The sequence below is a fragment of the Meriones unguiculatus genome, chromosome 4 (assembly GCF_030254825.1).
Source record: "Meriones unguiculatus strain TT.TT164.6M chromosome 4, Bangor_MerUng_6.1, whole genome shotgun sequence".
Lineage (NCBI taxonomy): Eukaryota > Metazoa > Chordata > Mammalia > Rodentia > Muridae > Meriones > Meriones unguiculatus.
Window position 1 is genome coordinate 134070200 of NC_083352.1, and position 18351 is coordinate 134088550.

At 50.1% G+C, this 18351-nt stretch overlaps 2 protein-coding genes across 4 annotated transcripts in view; one reads left to right on the top strand and one right to left on the bottom strand.

The window, feature by feature from the left end:
- The window catches only part of Rrbp1 (ribosome binding protein 1), a 61243-nt gene extending 52680 nt beyond the window's left edge, over positions 1 to 8563 (top strand). The window contains exons 13-24 of one of the 3 annotated variants that reach the window (XM_021636804.2): positions 1108 to 1203; positions 1281 to 1364; positions 1490 to 1579; positions 2113 to 2205; positions 2328 to 2399; positions 2943 to 3038; positions 4000 to 4083; positions 5512 to 5607; positions 6263 to 6346; positions 6700 to 6795; positions 7523 to 7666; positions 8020 to 8563. In XM_021636804.2, coding sequence (XP_021492479.1) covers positions 1108 to 1203; positions 1281 to 1364; positions 1490 to 1579; positions 2113 to 2205; positions 2328 to 2399; positions 2943 to 3038; positions 4000 to 4083; positions 5512 to 5607; positions 6263 to 6346; positions 6700 to 6795; positions 7523 to 7666; positions 8020 to 8058 — 1074 coding nt within the window. In that variant the 3' untranslated portion in view covers positions 8059 to 8563. The remainder of the gene's footprint in view (positions 1 to 1107; positions 1204 to 1280; positions 1365 to 1489; positions 1580 to 2112; positions 2206 to 2327; positions 2400 to 2942; positions 3039 to 3999; positions 4084 to 5511; positions 5608 to 6262; positions 6347 to 6699; positions 6796 to 7522; positions 7667 to 8019) is intronic. The other 2 variants (XM_060383148.1, XM_021636805.2) reach the window with 2 other exon arrangements.
- A 3634-nt stretch (positions 8564 to 12197) lies between these two features.
- The window catches only part of Dstn (destrin, actin depolymerizing factor), a 25761-nt gene continuing 19607 nt past the window's right edge, over positions 12198 to 18351 (bottom strand). The window contains exons 2-4 of the mRNA XM_060383149.1: positions 17894 to 18201; positions 15715 to 15791; positions 12198 to 13401 (exon numbers count right to left, since the gene is read on the bottom strand). Coding sequence (XP_060239132.1) covers positions 13292 to 13401; positions 15715 to 15791; positions 17894 to 18201 — 495 coding nt within the window. The 3' untranslated portion in view covers positions 12198 to 13291. The remainder of the gene's footprint in view (positions 13402 to 15714; positions 15792 to 17893; positions 18202 to 18351) is intronic.

Sequence of the window (18351 nt, forward strand, 5' to 3'; positions counted from 1 at the left end):
CTCATGGGTACACATCACACACTTCTGTCCCACGGGAAGGGCTTTCTCCTGCCAGCATCCTTAACAGAAGGAGTGTCTGTCTCCACAGCACCAGCTTTGCAGTGACTCTCCCATGATTCTCCCGGGAAGCCTGAGGGTGTCACAGGAGGGGCTGGGATGGGCTAGCTTTGGGCACACTAACTATACTTTTAGAGCTAAAATCAAGATTCCTGGAATCTTGGACTTTTAGCCCTAGAAATGACTCATGACTGTCTGGCTGTGTTGTGGCAAACGTGGAAGTTGTGGCCTGAGCTCTTACCTGACTCAGCTGTGGCTACACAGGCAGATAGAGGTAGAGGCTCCACTCACATGTCAGGCGATTTGCCTTCGTGTGTCAAGTGTTGAGCCAGGGTGCTGCTCGCCTTGCCACCCAAAGCCTTGAGCCATACCCAGTGGTATGGAACTGCCAGCGGGTTCTGTCTGTCTCAGATTTAGACAAAGGCTGAAAGTTCCCTGGAGCCATTTATGTTCCCAGGGATGCAGTTGTCCTGGGCTTTGTGTTTTTGGCTCCTTTAGTTCTCTGGCTCCCTCTGCCCCCAGCCCCCCATTCTTTGAGTAGGGTAGGCTGGCTCCCTTTGAAGGGCCAGTGAGGCAGGTAAGGCTTGGCACAACTTGGGATGAGTCAAGCGTTGGTCACCTTCCCTATCTTTGCGAAGTTGGCTAAGTTCTGCCTGGTGGGAATTTGTTTGGTTCCCTTTCCTCCAGGGTCAGAGGTGAGCCTCCCCAGCCTCTGTCCTTGCCTTGTACTGGCCCTCACTCTGGTTGCTGCTGGGGGATGCCCTGCATCAACTGGCAGCTTCCACCTGTTGTGGTACCACACACCTTCAGCCTTCAGTCTGCCCTCATCCTGCCCAGGCTGTATACGAAAGCTTGGTCCTTATATATATTGTGTACAGACAGTCTTGCACACACAAGCTGGAAAGGGGAAGCTTATGGGACCTGAGTATCTGCTAGTTTGCACAGACCAAACAGCCTAGCTGCCTCTGGCATGGCCATCACATGTGATAGTGAGGGTGTGCCTTCTGGGGGCAGAGGCTGAGTGCCACCCTTTTCTCTCCCATTCTCTAGGAGGAATCAGAAAAGCAGCTCCATTTGGCTGAGGCCCAGACAAAAGAGGTCCTGCTGGCCTTGCTCCCGGAACTTTCCATCATCTCAGCACACCAGGTAGGAAGGAGGATGGCTCCCGGGTCTCCACAGTTGTCAGGGAGAAACCTGTCTCCACCATGTCTGTTTCCTTGCAGAATTATGCCGAGTGGCTGCGGGAAGTCAAAGAGAAGGGCTCCAAGCTGCTGAAGAAACTACCTGCTTCTCTAGAGCCCTCCTCAGTGAGTGACATTGCCGGGCGTGGGCTGCTATGCCTAAAGCCCTGTGGCCTTAGGAATCAGGAGCCCAGTCTTGAGTTGTCAAGAGAAAGGACTAACATGACTCCTGATCATCCCTCTGCCCTCAGGATATAGTCTCCAAGTTGAGGGAAGCTGAAGAGACCCAGAACTCCTTGCAGGCTGAGTGTGACCAGTACCGCACTATCCTGGCGGAGACGGTGAGCAGCCAGGGCCTACCTTGGTGGTGACTGTGGCTAGGTGTTCCTAGGGCACTGACAGGAAGGAGAGCTTGGAGTCTTTGGGGCAGGAGATTGCATGGTTCTGTGTGACCTCAAGTAGCCTTCTTGCCCTCTCTGGGCCTCATTTCTTCAGCTGGGTGATAAAGAAGATGAACAAAGCTCTTGGGTCCTCGTTTTTAAGTTGGAAACAAGAGTGGGTTTAAGGTTTGGTGCTCCAAGAGATGGTTACAACAGGGCGGGCAGGCAGGCAGGCAGGCAGGCAGGGGGAAGGGCAAGGTAGGCCTGGAGTAAATGGACTTGCGCCCTTTGATTCCAAGATCAGTAAGAGTTGTGGCAACCTTGCCGGGGCCACAGACCTCATTTCATGGTATAGCTCTGCTAGGGCCAGCTTCTTTCCCCTGCAACACGCAGTCAGTCAATGGGGCAGCTGAGGGTCAAGAAGGTATAGTGTGTGTTCATGGGGTCAAGCTAAGGAGGGGAGAGGGCCCACCTCATTGTCACCTCTGCTGCAGGAGGGGATGCTCAAAGACCTGCAGAAGAGTGTGGAGGAGGAGGAGCGTGTGTGGAAGGCCAAGGTGGGAGCTGCTGAAGAGGAGCTCCAGAAGGTATGACTGGCCTCCATACTGCCCCAGAGCCTGGGGCCACAGCGTGGGCGGGCCTCCAAGCTGCCTGGGCCCAGAACTCTTCCACTTAGATTCTCACGCCTGATGGGTCTTCCCCTTTGTAGTCACGGGTCACAGTGAAACATCTGGAAGATGTTGTGGAGAAGCTAAAAGGAGAACTTGAAAACTCAGATCAGGTCTGTCAGTCTGTTCTGAGGGTTGCTTTCTTTTGTCCTGTGAATTTGCTGGTCAGAGAGTGCATGAGTCATTGTTGTTGTTTTCGTAATGGACCACATGTCCAAGGAGACTGTTCTCATCTGAGCAAGGGCTTTGTCCTGTTTGGCCTAAGTGGTAAGGTTTCCAGCCTCAGTGGGCTGCGCAACTCTGCCCAGCAGTAGCTCTGCTTGTAGGCTTGAGAATGAGACACTGCAGCAAGCCTTGGCCTTTGTGACCATTCCCTCTTCCAAAACTTTGCATGCTCACATCTAAGAGCTGTTCTGCTCACTCCTCAAGTCTGCGGGCTTGTCAGGACCCAGGACTGGAATTTTCGTTCCGTGTTCAGAGTGGGGCTGTCTTGACAGGGATTGTTTTCTTACTAACCTCAGTGTACCCAGTAGTACATTTACTTGCTTATTTCAGGACCAGCCAGACTTGGCACCTGTTATTCCCACTCAGGATGATTAGAGCCCCTGCTGAACACTGAGAGGCTCTAACCAATGTCCATGTTTGTCCCTGTCTAGGTGAGGGAGCACACTTCACTTTTAGAAGCAGAGTTGGAGAAGCACATGGCATCTGCCAATGCACAGTGCAAGACGTATGCCAAGGAGGTGGCAGGGGTGAGTGAATCCACCATTCCGAGGTCCTGGTCCTCAGTCCCCTCTGCCTGTGAAGCCTAGGCTCTTCCCTGTGATCTTATTTCCTGTTGGAGCTCTTGTCACTAGGAACCTTCAAAGCAAGGTTTTCAGGCCTTCATCGGAAGCCCTGCAGAGCGCTGAGGTGTCCTAGGGCAGATTGCAGAAAGGCAGCCCCAGGGTAGGCAGGGGCAGAGCCTACTTTGGGAGAGTGGCACCTTATGTTCTGGCTGCCCTTCAGCGTGTGGCCTCCGCCTGGTTTGCTACGGTCATTTTTAGGTGACACTGGGTTTCCATCAGACTGGTTTCAGGAGCAAAATTCCCAAGCCTGGTACCTTCAGTTTAGTTTTGATTGCAAATTTTTGCTTTTTAACAAGAGACAGTAGGCAGATGTCTTAGTTAGGGTTTCTCTTGCTGTGAAGAGACACCATGGCCACAGCAAGTCCTACAGAGGAAAACATTTGATTGGGGCTGGTTTACAGTTCAGAGTTTTAGTCCGTTATCATCAGTGTGGTGGGAAGCAAGGTGGCACGCAGGCAGACATGGTGCCGGAGAGGGAGCTGAGAGTTTAACAGCGTAAACCACAAGTGGCAGGAAGTGAACTGTGAGCTGCCAGGCCTGCTTTGTCCTTCGAGACCTCAAAGCCCACCCTCTAGTGACACACTTCCTTCAGCAAAGTTAACACCTAATCCAGTGAGGCCACACCTCCTAATAGTGCCCCTCTTATGGGCCTTTTGGGGCCACTTTCTTTGACACCATCACAGCAGTTGTTTCTGAAAGCCAGGGAGTACCATCCTTCCTAAGTCAACTGACAGGAAATTGTACCTGTAGGACATCTGCCCGAAAATCTCTGGGCGTGGGTTCCATCTCAAATTTAGGTATGGACTCACTGGAACCTGTTTTCTTTTTGCCTCCTTTCCCCCTCACCTGGCTGTTTCCTCTGAAGTTGAGGCAGCTTCTGTTAGAGTCTCAGTCTCAGCTGGAGGAAGCCAAGAGTGAAGCCCAGAAACAAAGGAAGGAGCTTGCCCTGGTAGGTTGACTTGTATCCTGGGCAGGAGAGTCTGACATGGCGTGTGCATGTGTGGTTAACTTGATGGTGGAGTTTTACCGTCCATGCGGTCTCTGCAGCTTGTTAGCATGTCACCATTAGTCACATAGGCAGGCTGAGCTGGGCTTGTAGCTGCCGGCGTCAGGCTGTTCACATAGGCAGGCTGAGCTGGGCTTGTAGCTGCCAGCGTCAGGGTGTTCACATAGGCAGGCTGAGCTGGGCTCGTAGCTGCCGGCGTCAGGCTGTTCACATAGGCAGGCTGAGCTGGGCTCGTAGCTGCCGGCGTCAGGCTGTTCACATAGGCAGGCTGAGCTGGGCTTGTAGCTGCCGGCGTCAGGGTGTTCACATAGGCAGGCTGAGCTGGGCTCGTAGCTGCCGGCGTCAGGCTGTTCACGTTCCGTTTTCCAGCTTTGGGCAGACGTGGCGCCTGCTCCAGACCGAGCGCTGCACGACATGCAGCCCTGCTAGCCGGAGCAGGCCAGGACGTAGGCCCTCACCATCACAGCCAGGGCAGCCTTCTTTGCCTTTTGGCATGTCTGTGCTCTCCCTGCAGGTTTTCCTGCGTCAGTGATGGTTCGGGCCTTGCCTGTCTCTCAGTTACACGGGAGGGCCTGCTCCCTCTGGCCCTTTGCTGGGCACCACAGATAAACCTGTACAGAGATGTGAGGGGCTGCACAATGCAGATTGCCTTGGCGTCCGCTCGGTTCTCCCAGTTTGCAGCTGCTGTGACCCCATGTCCCAGCTGCTTGGCCAGTTGTGCATCCTCTCCACAGGGCCTCCAACATCCCCAGCTCTGGCTGTAGGCATGTGCAGCCACAGCTGTGTTCTAGTTGGTCTGCACTTCCATTTTGAAAACCTTGAAGTAGCCATCAACATTTGCACTTTGGAGACTGCACATGTGCAGCTCTGGCCAGGAGGCCACCCTCCACAATTTCTACTAAGCCCAGCGTTGGCTCCCAGCTCACTGGGTCCAGCTCTTAGGCCTTGCCCAGGCTATCATACCAGCAGGATGCTATTCTCAGCCATTTGCTAGGTTGGGTCTGGGTGTGATGCCCCTACTCCCACCCCCAAGGGATGCAGACGGGTAAAGCATGCACATAGAATATGCTTGCCAGGGTGCTTGGCGTCTTTCAACTGGGCGCTTTGGTTTCTGGCAGTGGGGCCTCTTGGGAAGACAGAATGGGGTGTCTTGCTGAGTAAAGCTTAATTGGAGACCAAGGCCACCCAGATCTTCTGAAGAGCTTGTACTTGAGTTCTGTCCTAGTCAGAGGCCTGGGGACAGAACTCAAGTACAAGCTCTTCAGAAGATCTGGGTGCTGTGTGTGTGTGTCCTCGTGCACGTGTGTGCCTGTGCTGTGTACCTGTATGTCACTAGTGTGTATTTGCACAAACCCGCCCCTCCTGTTTCAGGTCAGGCAGCAGTTGAGTGACATGAAGAGCCACGTAGAGGATGGTGACGCTGCTGGGTCTCCAGCTGTCCCTCCAGCCGAGCAGGACCCTGTGAAGGTTAGGGTGATGAGCTTGTCCTCAGATATATCCCTAACCTCAGGTGGTGCTCAGGGTGGGCAGCCTCTGTGCTGGCTGCTGAGCGCAGGCGCTTCCAGTCCCCACTGTTAGCCACCCTCCCGCCCCACGTGGTCTAGATGAGAAGCCCCAGAGTAGAAGGATGTGGAGGCCAGGGCCTTTGGCCCTCCCAACATAAGGAAAGGACTCGTGGACAGGCCTGCAGCTTGGTTTGGGTCTGTGGCCATAAAGGGATTTGTCTTTAGCTGTGGCCCCTTCTTGGGGCATTGCTAGCAGGACATCTGCCTTCCAGAGTTTTGACCAAAGGAATAGCTACCGAGAGCAGTTGTCGGGAGGCGGGGTCCTATCTGCGCTCTCATTGTGGACTTGGCATCTGCCTTGTGTCTTTGGGGAGTTTCCTGCCTCGTGAGTCCTGTGAAGGCTCCTTCGGTTACAGTACTTCCCCTGGCATCTTTTCTAAACAAATCGGCTTCTCTCCTGAATGTGAGGCACTGTCTCCCCAGAAGTGAGTGTTAAGAAAGACTTACCAGGGCAGGGAAAGGCCCAGGGACCCCTAGAAGCAGCCAGAAGGGGGAGCCTGCAGTCCCTTTCTGCCTGCACAGACACTTCAGTCATGTTTGTGGTGTCTTCATTATAGCTGAAAACACAGCTGGCGCGGACAGAAGCCATCCTGGACGACGAGCAGGCGCAGCGGCAGAAGCTCAAAGCTGAATTTGAGGAGGTTAGGCCCTGCCCAGCGGCCCTCAGCCCAAAAGCTTTTGGCCTGTCTTTGAAAGCTTGGCCATTGTCTCTGCCCTTCCTACCTTTCCCGCCAGGCACCTGGGCTAAGAAGCTGCGGGGCCCCAGTGGGTGGGTACTGGTGCTGAGTTTGCCCTGAGAACCTTGTAGGTATCTGCATCTTTGGGGGTCCTGAAGGCCTGGGTGCTTGTGCACTCTCTCCATTGCCCATGTGGATCCAGCCATGTGGGCTGTCATGAGCTGTTGTCCTCTTAGGCTGGGATGCCCCCACCCCCTTTCCCAGACCCTAGATGAACTGCTAGGCCTCCCACCCAGACTTGTCCCCTCTCTGACAAGGCTGAGAACACAGCATGTCGGTTACAAGAACTGGAGAAGCTCCGTGCTGCTGGCTCCCAGGAATCTTCAGGAATAGAAGACGTCACACAGCTGAAGGTAGAGGGAGGAGCTGGGGTCTGGGGTGGACTTGAAGTTCAAGACTTTGGTCACTGTCTAGGTCACTGTCCTGTTGCTGTGAAGAGTACTACATTGAGGGCTTGCTTAGTTTCAGAGGTTTATTGTCATGGCAACATGCATGGTGCTGGACCAGTAGCTGAGAGCTGCATCCTGATCCACAGGCCGAGAAAGAACTGGGCTTTGCTTGGGCTTTGAAACCTCAAATCCCACCCCCAGTGATGCACTTTCTTCACGTACTGCAAAAAGCCACGCCTCCTAATCTTTCTCAAAGAGTGCCACTCCCTGATGACTAAGCATTCAGATACTGAACCTATAAGAAAGCATTCTTAATCTTGGAGCAGGGCCAGTCTAGAAAGAACAGCTCAGGCACTGGCTTCCCTTGCCCCACCTAGTGGAGGGCACTTGACAGCACTAAGTCACATCTGGTACAGGTCGGTGTCATCAGTTAAATGTAAGCTCTTTACAGCGGAAAGTCATGTGTCAGATATTCATGTAGTGGCCTCCACACTGGGCGGTGCACAGTAAACCGTCAGGCCAGGATGCTGTCCGGCAGCAGCAGGAGTTGACAAGACACAGGCAGAATTATCAGCAAAAGCTTTCTCCCAGCCAGCACTGGCTTCCTGTGTTCATGGATGTGCTCCGAGCTAGCTCTTCCTTCTGACATATGAGGAAGAGGGCTGAGTACCTTCACCCCTGTGGCCCACAGGAGAGACTAGAAAAAGAGAAGAGGTTAACGAGTGACCTGGGGCGTGCTGCCACCAAACTCCAGGAGCTCTTGAAGATAACCCAGGAGCAGCTGATGAAAGAGAAGGACACAGTGAAGAAGCTGCAAGAACAGCTGGAAAAAGCAGTAAGTGCTCAGCACAGGCTGGACTGCAGGGCTAGCCTTGGGCCTACAGCGGTAGGTCCATGCTCTTGAGGGCCCCGGGAAGCAGGACGCTGGGGATAGCTGATGCCTGCACTGCAGCTTGAGTGGAGCCCCTTGCCTGGAGGACCACAGGTCTCAGCCACACTCTCCCTCACATTCCCCTCATCCTAGGGTCCCCATTCCTGTGCATGTACCCCCCTGGAGTCAGCTCTGGGCCTTTCTCTGAAGTGCCTGGAGGTCCCTGTGGAGCTGTCTCAGGGAAGGCTTTGTGGGTCCTGGGCACAGGGCAAGTGGGAGCGCCTGGCCTTTCCTTCACGTGTCCACTTTGTTCGCAGGAGGATGGTTGCAGCTCAAAGGAGGGAACCTCCGTCTGAGTCTCCTCGGCAAACTGTTCAACTTACCAAAATGCCTTACACATTCCTTACAAATCAACCAACCAACACAGCGTTATCCAGGCCCAACTTCCAGTGAAGCCATTGGAGACAAGTCTCAGAACCACAGAAATAAATCTTCCAGACCCCCAGTCTGTAAAAGAACCGTTAGAACTGTTGTCACATTTGATAAACACTATTCCCGGGAGCAGCCCTGGACCACCTCGAACAGACGCCAAAGCCCTCATCAATGCTGACAGACCAGGGTGTGCTGGGAGTCCAGGATGCTCGGGATTTATGTCAATCAGTGCAATTGTCTGTATTTCTCAGTGGGGCCGGGTCGGGAAGCAACAGGCCAGGGGGTGAGTTCTCAGAGGCTGCTGAGCAGACTGGAGGGCCTTGGCCCAGCCCAGCAAGGCGCAGCCCCTCACCCCTGGAAGTTGCCAAGCAGAACTGACATGTGACTGCCTGGATGTCAATGCCATTAAAACCAACGTGTTGCCCGGCACCGAGGTCTTGTTTGATCTTCTGCTGGCCTTCCCCATCTAGCTGCTGAGCCCAAGGAGGAGCCAAGAGTGGCTGTCCCCTGAGACAGATGAGTTTCTATGAAGGCTGGGATCCTGCAGGGATAGCGTGGAGTTCTCTGCTTTGTGCCTGCCCCACCCCCTTCAGTCATTTCCTAAGTTCCAGTGCTCCCTGGCAGGGCAGGGCAGGGCAGGGCAGGGGCCTGGATATGAGGCTGTCCTCAGTGGGGCCGGCTGCCCACACGCAGAAGCAGCTTTAGACTTGCGTAGCCTGAGCTAGGTGCTCTTGGCGGTTTGATAATGTGATCCAGGGGAGGCCTGCTGTGTGGGCTTCTGCACAGAGGGAACCTGGGGCTCTCATGAAAAGTGCTCACGGTAGGGTGTGGGCCACTAGGAAAGTGGCTCCGAGCAGCTCCAGGCTTCATCCAGTGCCGTCAAGCTCTTCAAGCAGGCAGTGTTCGCATCCCTAACCTGTCACCTCTAAATCCTGAGAGGGCCGACTGGCCGAACGTGGCTGGGGGACAGCTGACTTGGATGCTAGGTCCTGTAAGGTAACTACAGAGTGCAATTCCCACACTGCTCTGCGCTTTGCATCACGTGGTCCTGGAATAGTAGGTGGCACTGCAGCTGGTTGTGACGGGAATCTCTGGGAAGCATCAGTGTGTTTGTGTCCTCGGCTCCTTTATCCTCCTCTCACCACATACTGCTAAGGGTTGACACTGCCTGAGACATGGCCTAGCACTCTAGCCCTGGCTCAGGAGGCACCTGTGGGCCACCAAGGCAGGTGCCTCTTCCGTGGTAATGAACAAGGTGCTAGTGGGGTGCCCTGCGAGGCAGCAGCTGGGTGCAGGTGAGGGGCGAGGGGCGGTGGGGAAGAGAAGGCTGAGAAGGTATTAATGTCGTGAGGCTGGGCAGCACGTGGCGGTAGGAGTTTTTAAGCAAGGAACAATTGATACGTGTTATAGAACCTTCAGAGGCCAGGGGGAAGAGGGGCCTCCGAGAGTCGAGAGACATTAGCGACTGAGTTGGAGGAAGTAACAGGAAGAGATGTGCCTGTGGGTGCCTCTCTCCCAGGAACTTTTCTGTCAGTGTTGTCTTCCTAACGCTGCGACCCTATAATACAGCGCATGCTGTGGTGATCCCCCAACTATAAAATTATTTCCGTTGCTGCTTCGTAACTGTCATTTTGGTAGTTATAAATCACAATGTAAATGTGTTTTCTGATGGTCTTAGGTACAGGAGTGGGGGAGGGTGCTAGTAGCACCCTAGGGAGATGTCCTCTGATGATACAGGAATGGGGACTACACTCATTTTGAGAGAAAAGAGAGGAGACTAGGAAAAAGTGGCAAGACACTGGGGTTACCCAGCTACAGACTCTGCATTCCAAGATGCAACAGCTGCTGCTTACCAGCCGCTCTCCTCAGGCCACCAGTGGGAGCCATGCCTTCCTGAGACGGCCTTGGGAGCTGGCCTGGCACAAACATCTGGCGCAAAGGGCCCATCAGTCCTCCCAAGCTACCCAGCAGCAGCACCTCAGGCCAGCGGGGGGGGGGGGGGCTGAGTTTGCCAGGTAGTAAGGAGCCAGCTGTTCCGAAACAAGGATCCAACAACTCGGGACTCCTGGAAGTTGCTGTTTGCTTAGCAGGTAGACACGACAGGGGACTAGCCAGTCACTTGGTGAAGGAGGTGGGAACAGGAGTATGGTGCTCCCTGGGTGCCCCACTGCCAGTACCAGAGCTACCCAAAAGCTTTCCTTCAGAAAGAAGATCCCACAAGGCTACCAGATGCCCTCGATGGCCAGCAGGAATGGAAGCTCTGCCCTGCAGACCACTGATGTGATGAGCATACTGTTCTGGTTATCTTTCATGCTCCTCGTTGAAAGCCTGGACCAGGGGCAGAACGCTGGCTTGTAGGTAACCTCATGGGGCCTGGACAAAGAAGGTGCAGTAAGGACAGGAACAACAGGGTCCCCTTAGCAAGGCCTTTGGACAGGAGGCAAAGACACCTCCACAAATGCATTCTCACTGAGCAAGCGCTCTTCAGGGTTGGGTCTAATGAGTTCCGAGGCCAAAAAGGAGTGGTCTGCTTACCCCTTTCATAGCCTATCCACTACATTTAACAAAACCTAACCTTTTTTCAGTTCCAAGGGTAAAGTCATAAGCTGGAGCTCACCACAGTAGCAGGGACAGCAGGGCCGGAATCATGACATGGAGCTTGTTAGGTGCCAGGCTGCCCAGTTAGGTGAGCTGCCTTGCTTCTGTGCTAGCTACCGAAGGCCTGGCCAGCGGAACAGCCACCCCATTATGACTCAAGCCTCCCTCACAGGAACCTTCCTGTCAGGGACTGAGTGTCCCTTCTAGTCACGGCCCAAACCTTAACGTTACTTCAAAGTGACTCCAAGTCCTTGGGTAGGTTCCTTCCCCAGGAGGCTACAGGGATGCAGCTGCCAAGGGCCTAGGCAGCTCTGTAGTAAAGACCATACTCGAAGGAACAAACTACATGGCCAAGTCTTGACAGAATTCTGTCAGCACTGGCCTCAGAGGCATCTTCCTCAGGAACCAGCTATACCCACTAGCTGAACCCTAAGTTGGCCTTCCACACAGACATTTTAGTATGTTAACCCTTGAGAGTTGTAAACATCACAGAAGTAGCATCTACCTGGCAGCTTTTGTCAACAAACATGTAAACCTTAACTGCAACAGAACTGAAATGAAATACTTATTAGCACAACACAACTTGGGGTCTAGACTAGGTATCCCCTGAAGCTTGCCAAAAGCCACCTACAGAAGACAGAGTTCAGGAACCATTAGGACCTACCCCATTTCTGGAGGTGTTCACTTACAGACTGCCTAAAGCCCTTCCTGCGGCACCCTATCTTAAACCTGTGTCCCTGACCTTCTGAAGCACACAACTGTGGTAAAGTCAGTGGAGCCACATTTCACAAGCAGAAACAGTTCTAAACAGCCAGGGACACGCCTTGGCTGTTCTTGACCTCACAGACTATGGGGTCTGCTATAAGGGCTACATAGAGATTGATTCAGGATGAAGAATAAGTGGCCAACATTTAAAGACCGTTTCATAAAAGTGCAACTTACCAGTTTGCTTGTAAAATCAGATAGACATTTGGAATAGGAAAAGAAAAGGATGTCCAACTTTTTAAATTGCATTCTCATTTAAGCAGACGAGTGTGCCGTGACCTGAATCCTATCAGAAATGCCAAAACCTGGAGGGTTCACTGCACTGGGAAGGTATGCTGGCTTGTTCCATTTTGTGTCGACCTGACATAAGCTAGAGTCATCTGAGAAGAGGGAAGCTCAATTAAGAAAATATTTAAGTTGATCGACGCAGAAGGCCCAGCCCACTGTTGGCAGTGCTACCCATGGGCTTGAGGTCCTACAGTGTGTAAGAAAACAAACTGAGGAAGCCAGTATGTGGCACTCCTCCCATGTGCTCTGACGTCCCTCAGCGATGGACTGTGGAAATTTTAAGATGAAATACACCCTTTCCTCTTCAAGTTGCTTTTGGACATGATCTTTATCACAGCAATAAAAAAAACCAAACTGAGATAGAAGGTAAGTTTTCTACTTCCGATTCATACACAAATAATCACACGGAGGGTGAGTTACAAATGCTTCCTTTATTGCGTACAGCAGCACTGCTACTTCTAGGCTCAACTGCTTGTGCACCTCTACATTGCTCGGTGTCACGCCTGCGATGTTCACAATCACCTCCGAGTGTTGGGCAGTCCCCTGGGAGTGTCATCCATGGTACCTGCTTCCCTTCTCACACAGCTGGTAAACTGCTCTAGGGATTTACATCCTACCGAGTCCCAGAGGAAACGTAATCAACACCTCCACATCCTACTGTACCAGATGCAGCACAGTTTTGAAGAAGAAACTAAAGATCGACAGCACCTTGGCTTATCAACACACTGCTTTATCAATTTTCATTAAAGTAAATTACAATGAAGCCCTAATTTGCAATATAATTAGTTGTTACAAGATGCTCAACATTCTCCTGAGGATATACCATGATTTCTAAGACAGAAAGTCACTCTAAGCAGTTTGCCAGCCCAGGGAGCCTCGCACTGCAGGTACAGGGCTGCTTCCTGCATTCCTGCACCATGCTCTGACTGTGCTCTGCAAGATCAGCATGAACTTTAAGCAGACACAAGTCTGAAACAGTCTCGTGACCCATCTGATAGAATTGAAGACTGCCTGGCATAGTCTTACTGCTATTAGTGTATACTAGTGTTGTACACATTATAAAGAAAATCATATCTCATTGTTTTAAGTCAAGGAAAAATAGATATTCTGGGTCAAAATTATACAGATTATCACTTTCTAAGCAAAAGAAATAAAAGTAACTGCTGAGGTTAGCAAAGATTAGTAGAACTCTTCACATTGCCTTGTACTATTTTGTGAACTGTATTACGAAAAATCCTGAGCTTAACAAAATCTTTACAAGTCACTTCATGAAAACAGGCATTTGGCCAATAAGAATCTAATTCCAACCAATAAAACTTTAGAGGCTAGATTTATGCAGGGTGGTGTTTGCAGACATATATAAGATTTTTAGTTTACTCTAAAAGATGACAAGACAAATTCCCCTCAGTGAGATCCTGGCCTAATATATTTATTTGCTTTATTTATATAGTGAAAAGAACTAGTGTGAAACATGGAAGCTTTCAATTTGTGGCACTGACTGATGATCTACACAGGGGATCCTTCAAAAGCTACAATTAAGGAGCCACCTAGCTTTTCAGCAATACAAGTCCGATTGAGGTCTTCTGGCCCATTTGCTTGATACTCATGTTTTATGCCTAGAGAGAAAAACAAAGTCCATTTAGGATTATGCAGCAACTTACTCATTTCCCTAAGGTAGCAAACCAGTTTAAAGACCCTTGTCTTAAAGAGCATGGAACACTATGCAATTGTGAGAAGAAATAATGTTTAAGCACATGCATCAAAATAATGACCCCTCGGGGACTGGAGCGATGGATCCAGTGGTTAAGAGCACCCTTTGTTCTTCCAGAGGTCCCAAGCTCAATTCTCAGCAAACAGATGGTGCCTCACGGCCATCTATACTGGAATCTGACGCCCTCTTCTGTCATGCAGGTGTACATGCAGATAGAGCACTCATATACATAAATAAATCTTTTAAAAAAGTTATTTAAAAAAAAAAATGACCTCTCAACAAACAATGTTAACTGAAAGTAGCCAGAAACACAAGCATACATTCTGTCATGATTCCACTTATTTTTACTCTAAATCAACCTCAGGTAATGAAGTCCAGGAACCAGTTACAACCATGGCTCAGAAAACAGTAGGGAACTGGTACAAATGAAAGTAAGCATTGAGGAAGGTTTTGTGGGGCTAGTAATAGATAAACACAATCATGTTCAGTCTGTGAACATTCAGAGTTCTATACTAATGAATGATACATAAAGATGGTATACGTTAATAAAAAGGTAGGCCTAGTAATTTTTTCACGATTTCTAAAAGAAGTGGGGCTGGAGACACGGCTCAGTGGTTAGGAGTGCTTCTTGATCTTGCGGAGGACCGGAGACCAGACCCAGCACTCCCATGTGCGGCGTGCAATCAGCCTGAGACTCTAGCGCCACAGGATCTGGTACCCTCTTCTGGACTCTGAAAGCACCTGCATGTACATAGGCATGAATCCACATGCTGATGCTCACATAAGCACATAATTAAACGGAAGGTAGAAGCTGGGTGGTGGCCACATACGCCTTTAGTCCCCGCACAGAGACAGGCAGAACCCTAAGTTTGAGGCCAGCTTGGTCTACAGAGTTCCAGGACAGCCATTGCTACACAGAGACACCTGGCCTCATTAACAAGAAGAAAAAAGACAAGCACGAACTAAAAGCGTGTTACAGAAAACATAGCCCTGTGATGGCATGCCACACCACGCATATTACAGTGCAGTGAGGGGCCTTAAGACAGTCCCATCGGTGCACTGTAGAGCGCGCTCACCGGAGGGCTTGCACACAGCAGTTTCTCTGCACACAGCTGCTGTGTTTTAAACAGCTGCACAGTTGAGTCTACCATTTGAAGATTATTTCTCAAACTGGTCAGTTTTTTAAACAACTTTTGACTAAGTTGAGAAAACCATTGATGATTCCATACAAAAAGTGACATGGTGTGTCCCACTGAATAGCCCGAAACCAAGTCCTATGTAGCATTCCTCTTAACTCTTGGGTTTCATCTAAGTATTGAAGCTGAGAAGTCATTTGAAGTATCAGTTGACAGGTTAGTGAGTGCACTCTAGGGGCCCCAACGACAACACAAATGCACAAAGAACCCACTGAATTGAGCAGCAGCGGGCTTGGGATAGGAAGCAGGAATTCTGATTACTTAACTCATTAAAACAAGCTAGATGAACCAGTTCTACTCCAGCAATACAAAAGCCAGTCACAAAAAAACAAAACCAAGTCTGGGTAAACCCTTGTCACCTCTGCTCCTCAGCTGTCTGGATCACACTGGCAGGGAGGTGGCAGAAAACTGAGATCAAGCCTCCTGCCCCAGAGCTGAGAGAACTGAGGCCCACCAGGTTACTGGTTCTGGTCACACAGCAGTTAGACAGCAAGCTCGGCCCTTGCGCAAGCCTCTGGGCTTGTACCCCATGCTTTTTCCACCATACCAGTATCTTCTGGCTGGAGTTTGGCCAAGGCCACGTCATCCGGACCCCAGCAACCCAGTGTCAAGTCAGTAAACTGGCCAGCTCAGGTGAAAGTATTTTTCTTTGGACCCAGAGGAATCAATTAACCTAAAAGCACACCATTCAACAGTAAAGCTAAAGGTAAGAGAATGATTCTCACTTAAGAGCATTTCCTTCCTGCAGCTTTGCCAATGACTACATTTAAAAACAACGAATAACAAACCAACTGATCCCCACCTGCTATGTGAAAAACCAGCTGAACAGTAATGGACATGGGCCAGCAGATGTACTGTGACCAATTCAAGACAGAAAATGCTCAGAGGGCATCTCTTCCTTTGTTGCCAACACTCTCAAAAAAAAAAAAAAAAAAAAAAAGGTGGGTTTTAGAAACATTCCAGTCCCAATTCTGGGGACTCCCTATATCCATAAAAATTTCAGAGCCAAGTCTAGCTCGTACCTGGAAATTTCTTCTTGATGGCGTCCTTCGAGCTTGCGTAGATCATTTTGCTTTTCAGAGGTGCTTGTTCTGGTGCCCTGAATAGAAGGAGGCCAGAGGAAAAAGACTGTTGTAGAGAAAGTGAGGTCTACATTGCATTAAACAATCTCACTGAGACAGGACTCAGAATCTGAGAGTTTTCTATTTCTCACCTCTGAAGGTAAATGTTATAAATGGTGACATGTACATAACCACAGTGGAAAATAGGTACAAGAACAAACAAAAAACCAGCCAAACAAAGAAAAAGGAAGAAAAAAGGCAAGTAGAGGAAACATTGCCCAACTTAAAAGCTTGCTTAGCCAGCATACCCTGCTGCACAGCTGTAAATTCCCCAAAGGCAGGGCTTCTCTAATTTCATCACAGGGCTCCTTCCCCAGGCCCTAACACTGTAACACTATACAGGAGAAATAAAGTTTAATGAATGCACCTTCATTCCCATCCAAATTCTACTAACTTTAAGGCTCATCAATAATTATTGTTTCACATTTTATTTTTACTTATGTCTATGTGCACAGCTACTATATGCCTGCAGGCACCCAGAGGCCAGAAGAGGGCATCCGGCGTCCTGGAACTGTTCCAGGGGGCTGTGAGCGGCCTGACGTTGCTGCCAGTTACCACACGGTCCTCCACAAGAGCACAGTGCTTTTACTACTGCGCTCTCTCTGCAGCCACTCAACAGCTACCTTTATGTACCCTCCTCCACAGATGGCAAGCTGTTTGTCCCTACACAAGCACCTCGGCCTCACGCTCGCAGTCCTCACATTAGCGTGCTAAACAGAGTACAGCAGAGCCTTCGTGGAATAGAAGTTAGGGGTGATCTACCATTACCTTCCTTCAAACCTCCATGCTTTTTGGCCTACAGTCTCTACCTCTTATGCCCTGCCTGGTCAGGAAGATCACAGGAGATCAGATCCTCCTGACTCTCCCAAGTGCTGGAATTAAAAGACTTTTGTCTAAGTCTTCATGTCAAATATTTGAAGACTAGAATAACTAGAAAAGGCCACATAAATCAGCTTATAATGCTAACCAGAGAATACTGTTCAGCTGAATTTTTTTGCAACAAGGAAAAACTGTTTCTGTCTGTAATGGGAGGCCGCACATGGGAAACAGATATTCACTGTGAAATCCATTCACAATGGATCTCGGCTGGGCAGGGTAGACCATGCCTGGGAAGGGCTACAGTTGAGTTCCAGACCAGCGGGGCTATAGAGTGAGACCCTGTCTCAAAATATAAAGGCATCTTTTTAGCTAATTAAAATTTAAATTCAAAATTAATTTATGTTGTCTCCACCCCAGCCTGTCTCTTTGAGACATGAGACCCTGGACCCCAGGCTAACACCCAGGACTCTGTAGCTGAGTGTGACTTTAAACCTGTCACCTTCCTCTCCCCCCACCGTCACCTCCCTACTTTCAAGTGCTGAGATTACAACTGTCTGACACTGTCTGGTTAATGCCGTGCTCAGGATTGAAGACAAGGCTTCATGCAAGCTGGGCACAGTACTCTACTGACTGAGCTACGCCCTGGTGCAGAACTATGTTTTTCCTCACAGGTTTCTCAGAGCCTAACTGAGGCCATCTTCCCAGTCTGAGTAACAATATCTGAAAATGTTTTACATGAAGCAGAACATGTAGTAAGTATGTAGGCTAACTAGATACTACAACCACATAGCAAACTACCGGAGGAAGGAATGGCATCAACTTCCTCAGAAGAAACACACCATAAATACTTAAGTGGAGAATGCGTACCCAGGAGCACAGGCTGACGCTCAGCATGACAGGCTGAGGAAGGGCTGTGGTTTACCAGTAGGAACATTTGGTAGAAACAGGGAATTTTGATTTAGAAACAGTGAGTTCTAAGAATCCACAAAATAAACTTCCTCAAGTGGTGTTCTTGTAAGCAGGCAGTGTGGCTAAACTCTCAGCACAGCGTGGACTCGATAGAAGGCTGCAAACACTGACAGTGAGTGAGGGCCGATAGCTTCATACAAACTATCTTTAGGGTCTGGGGTGCAGTGCTGGAGCCCTGGCCTAACATGCGTGTGGTCCCGGGCTCCACCCCCATGTCACCAGTACTGCCCTGGTCCCCACAGGGCTCCCCGAGAATGGGTGAGAGACTAGCTCTCACTCCACAGGGGCTTACCACAAGAAGAACATGAGCTCCTCTTTTCTGGACTCCTTGGTTTCAAAGCTTGCATCATACAAAGCGTAGCGGCAATCTTTCTCGGGGAGCATGCCCACAAAATGCTTGAAAGGATCAGTTATGGTATCACCGACATCTCCAACCAAGATCTCTTTGCCTTCTTCCACAACTATGCACTTTTTGTCTGCACTGAGACAAAAAATGACAGCCTTCTTTCTTTTCTTGATTTCTTCTGGTGTGGAACATTTCCGAACTTTCATGTCGTAGAAAATACGACATACTTCATCCGCAACCTGAACTCCTGAGGCCTGTAAGGAGAAAAGAAATGTGCAAAAGGGTTTACAACTCTTCAGTTTCACATAGAAAACACTGCATTGTCTACAGATCGGCATATACTTAAAGCCTTAGGAGTGTGGGCTTTACTGACTTCAGACTTACATTTATTGTACAAGCCATTC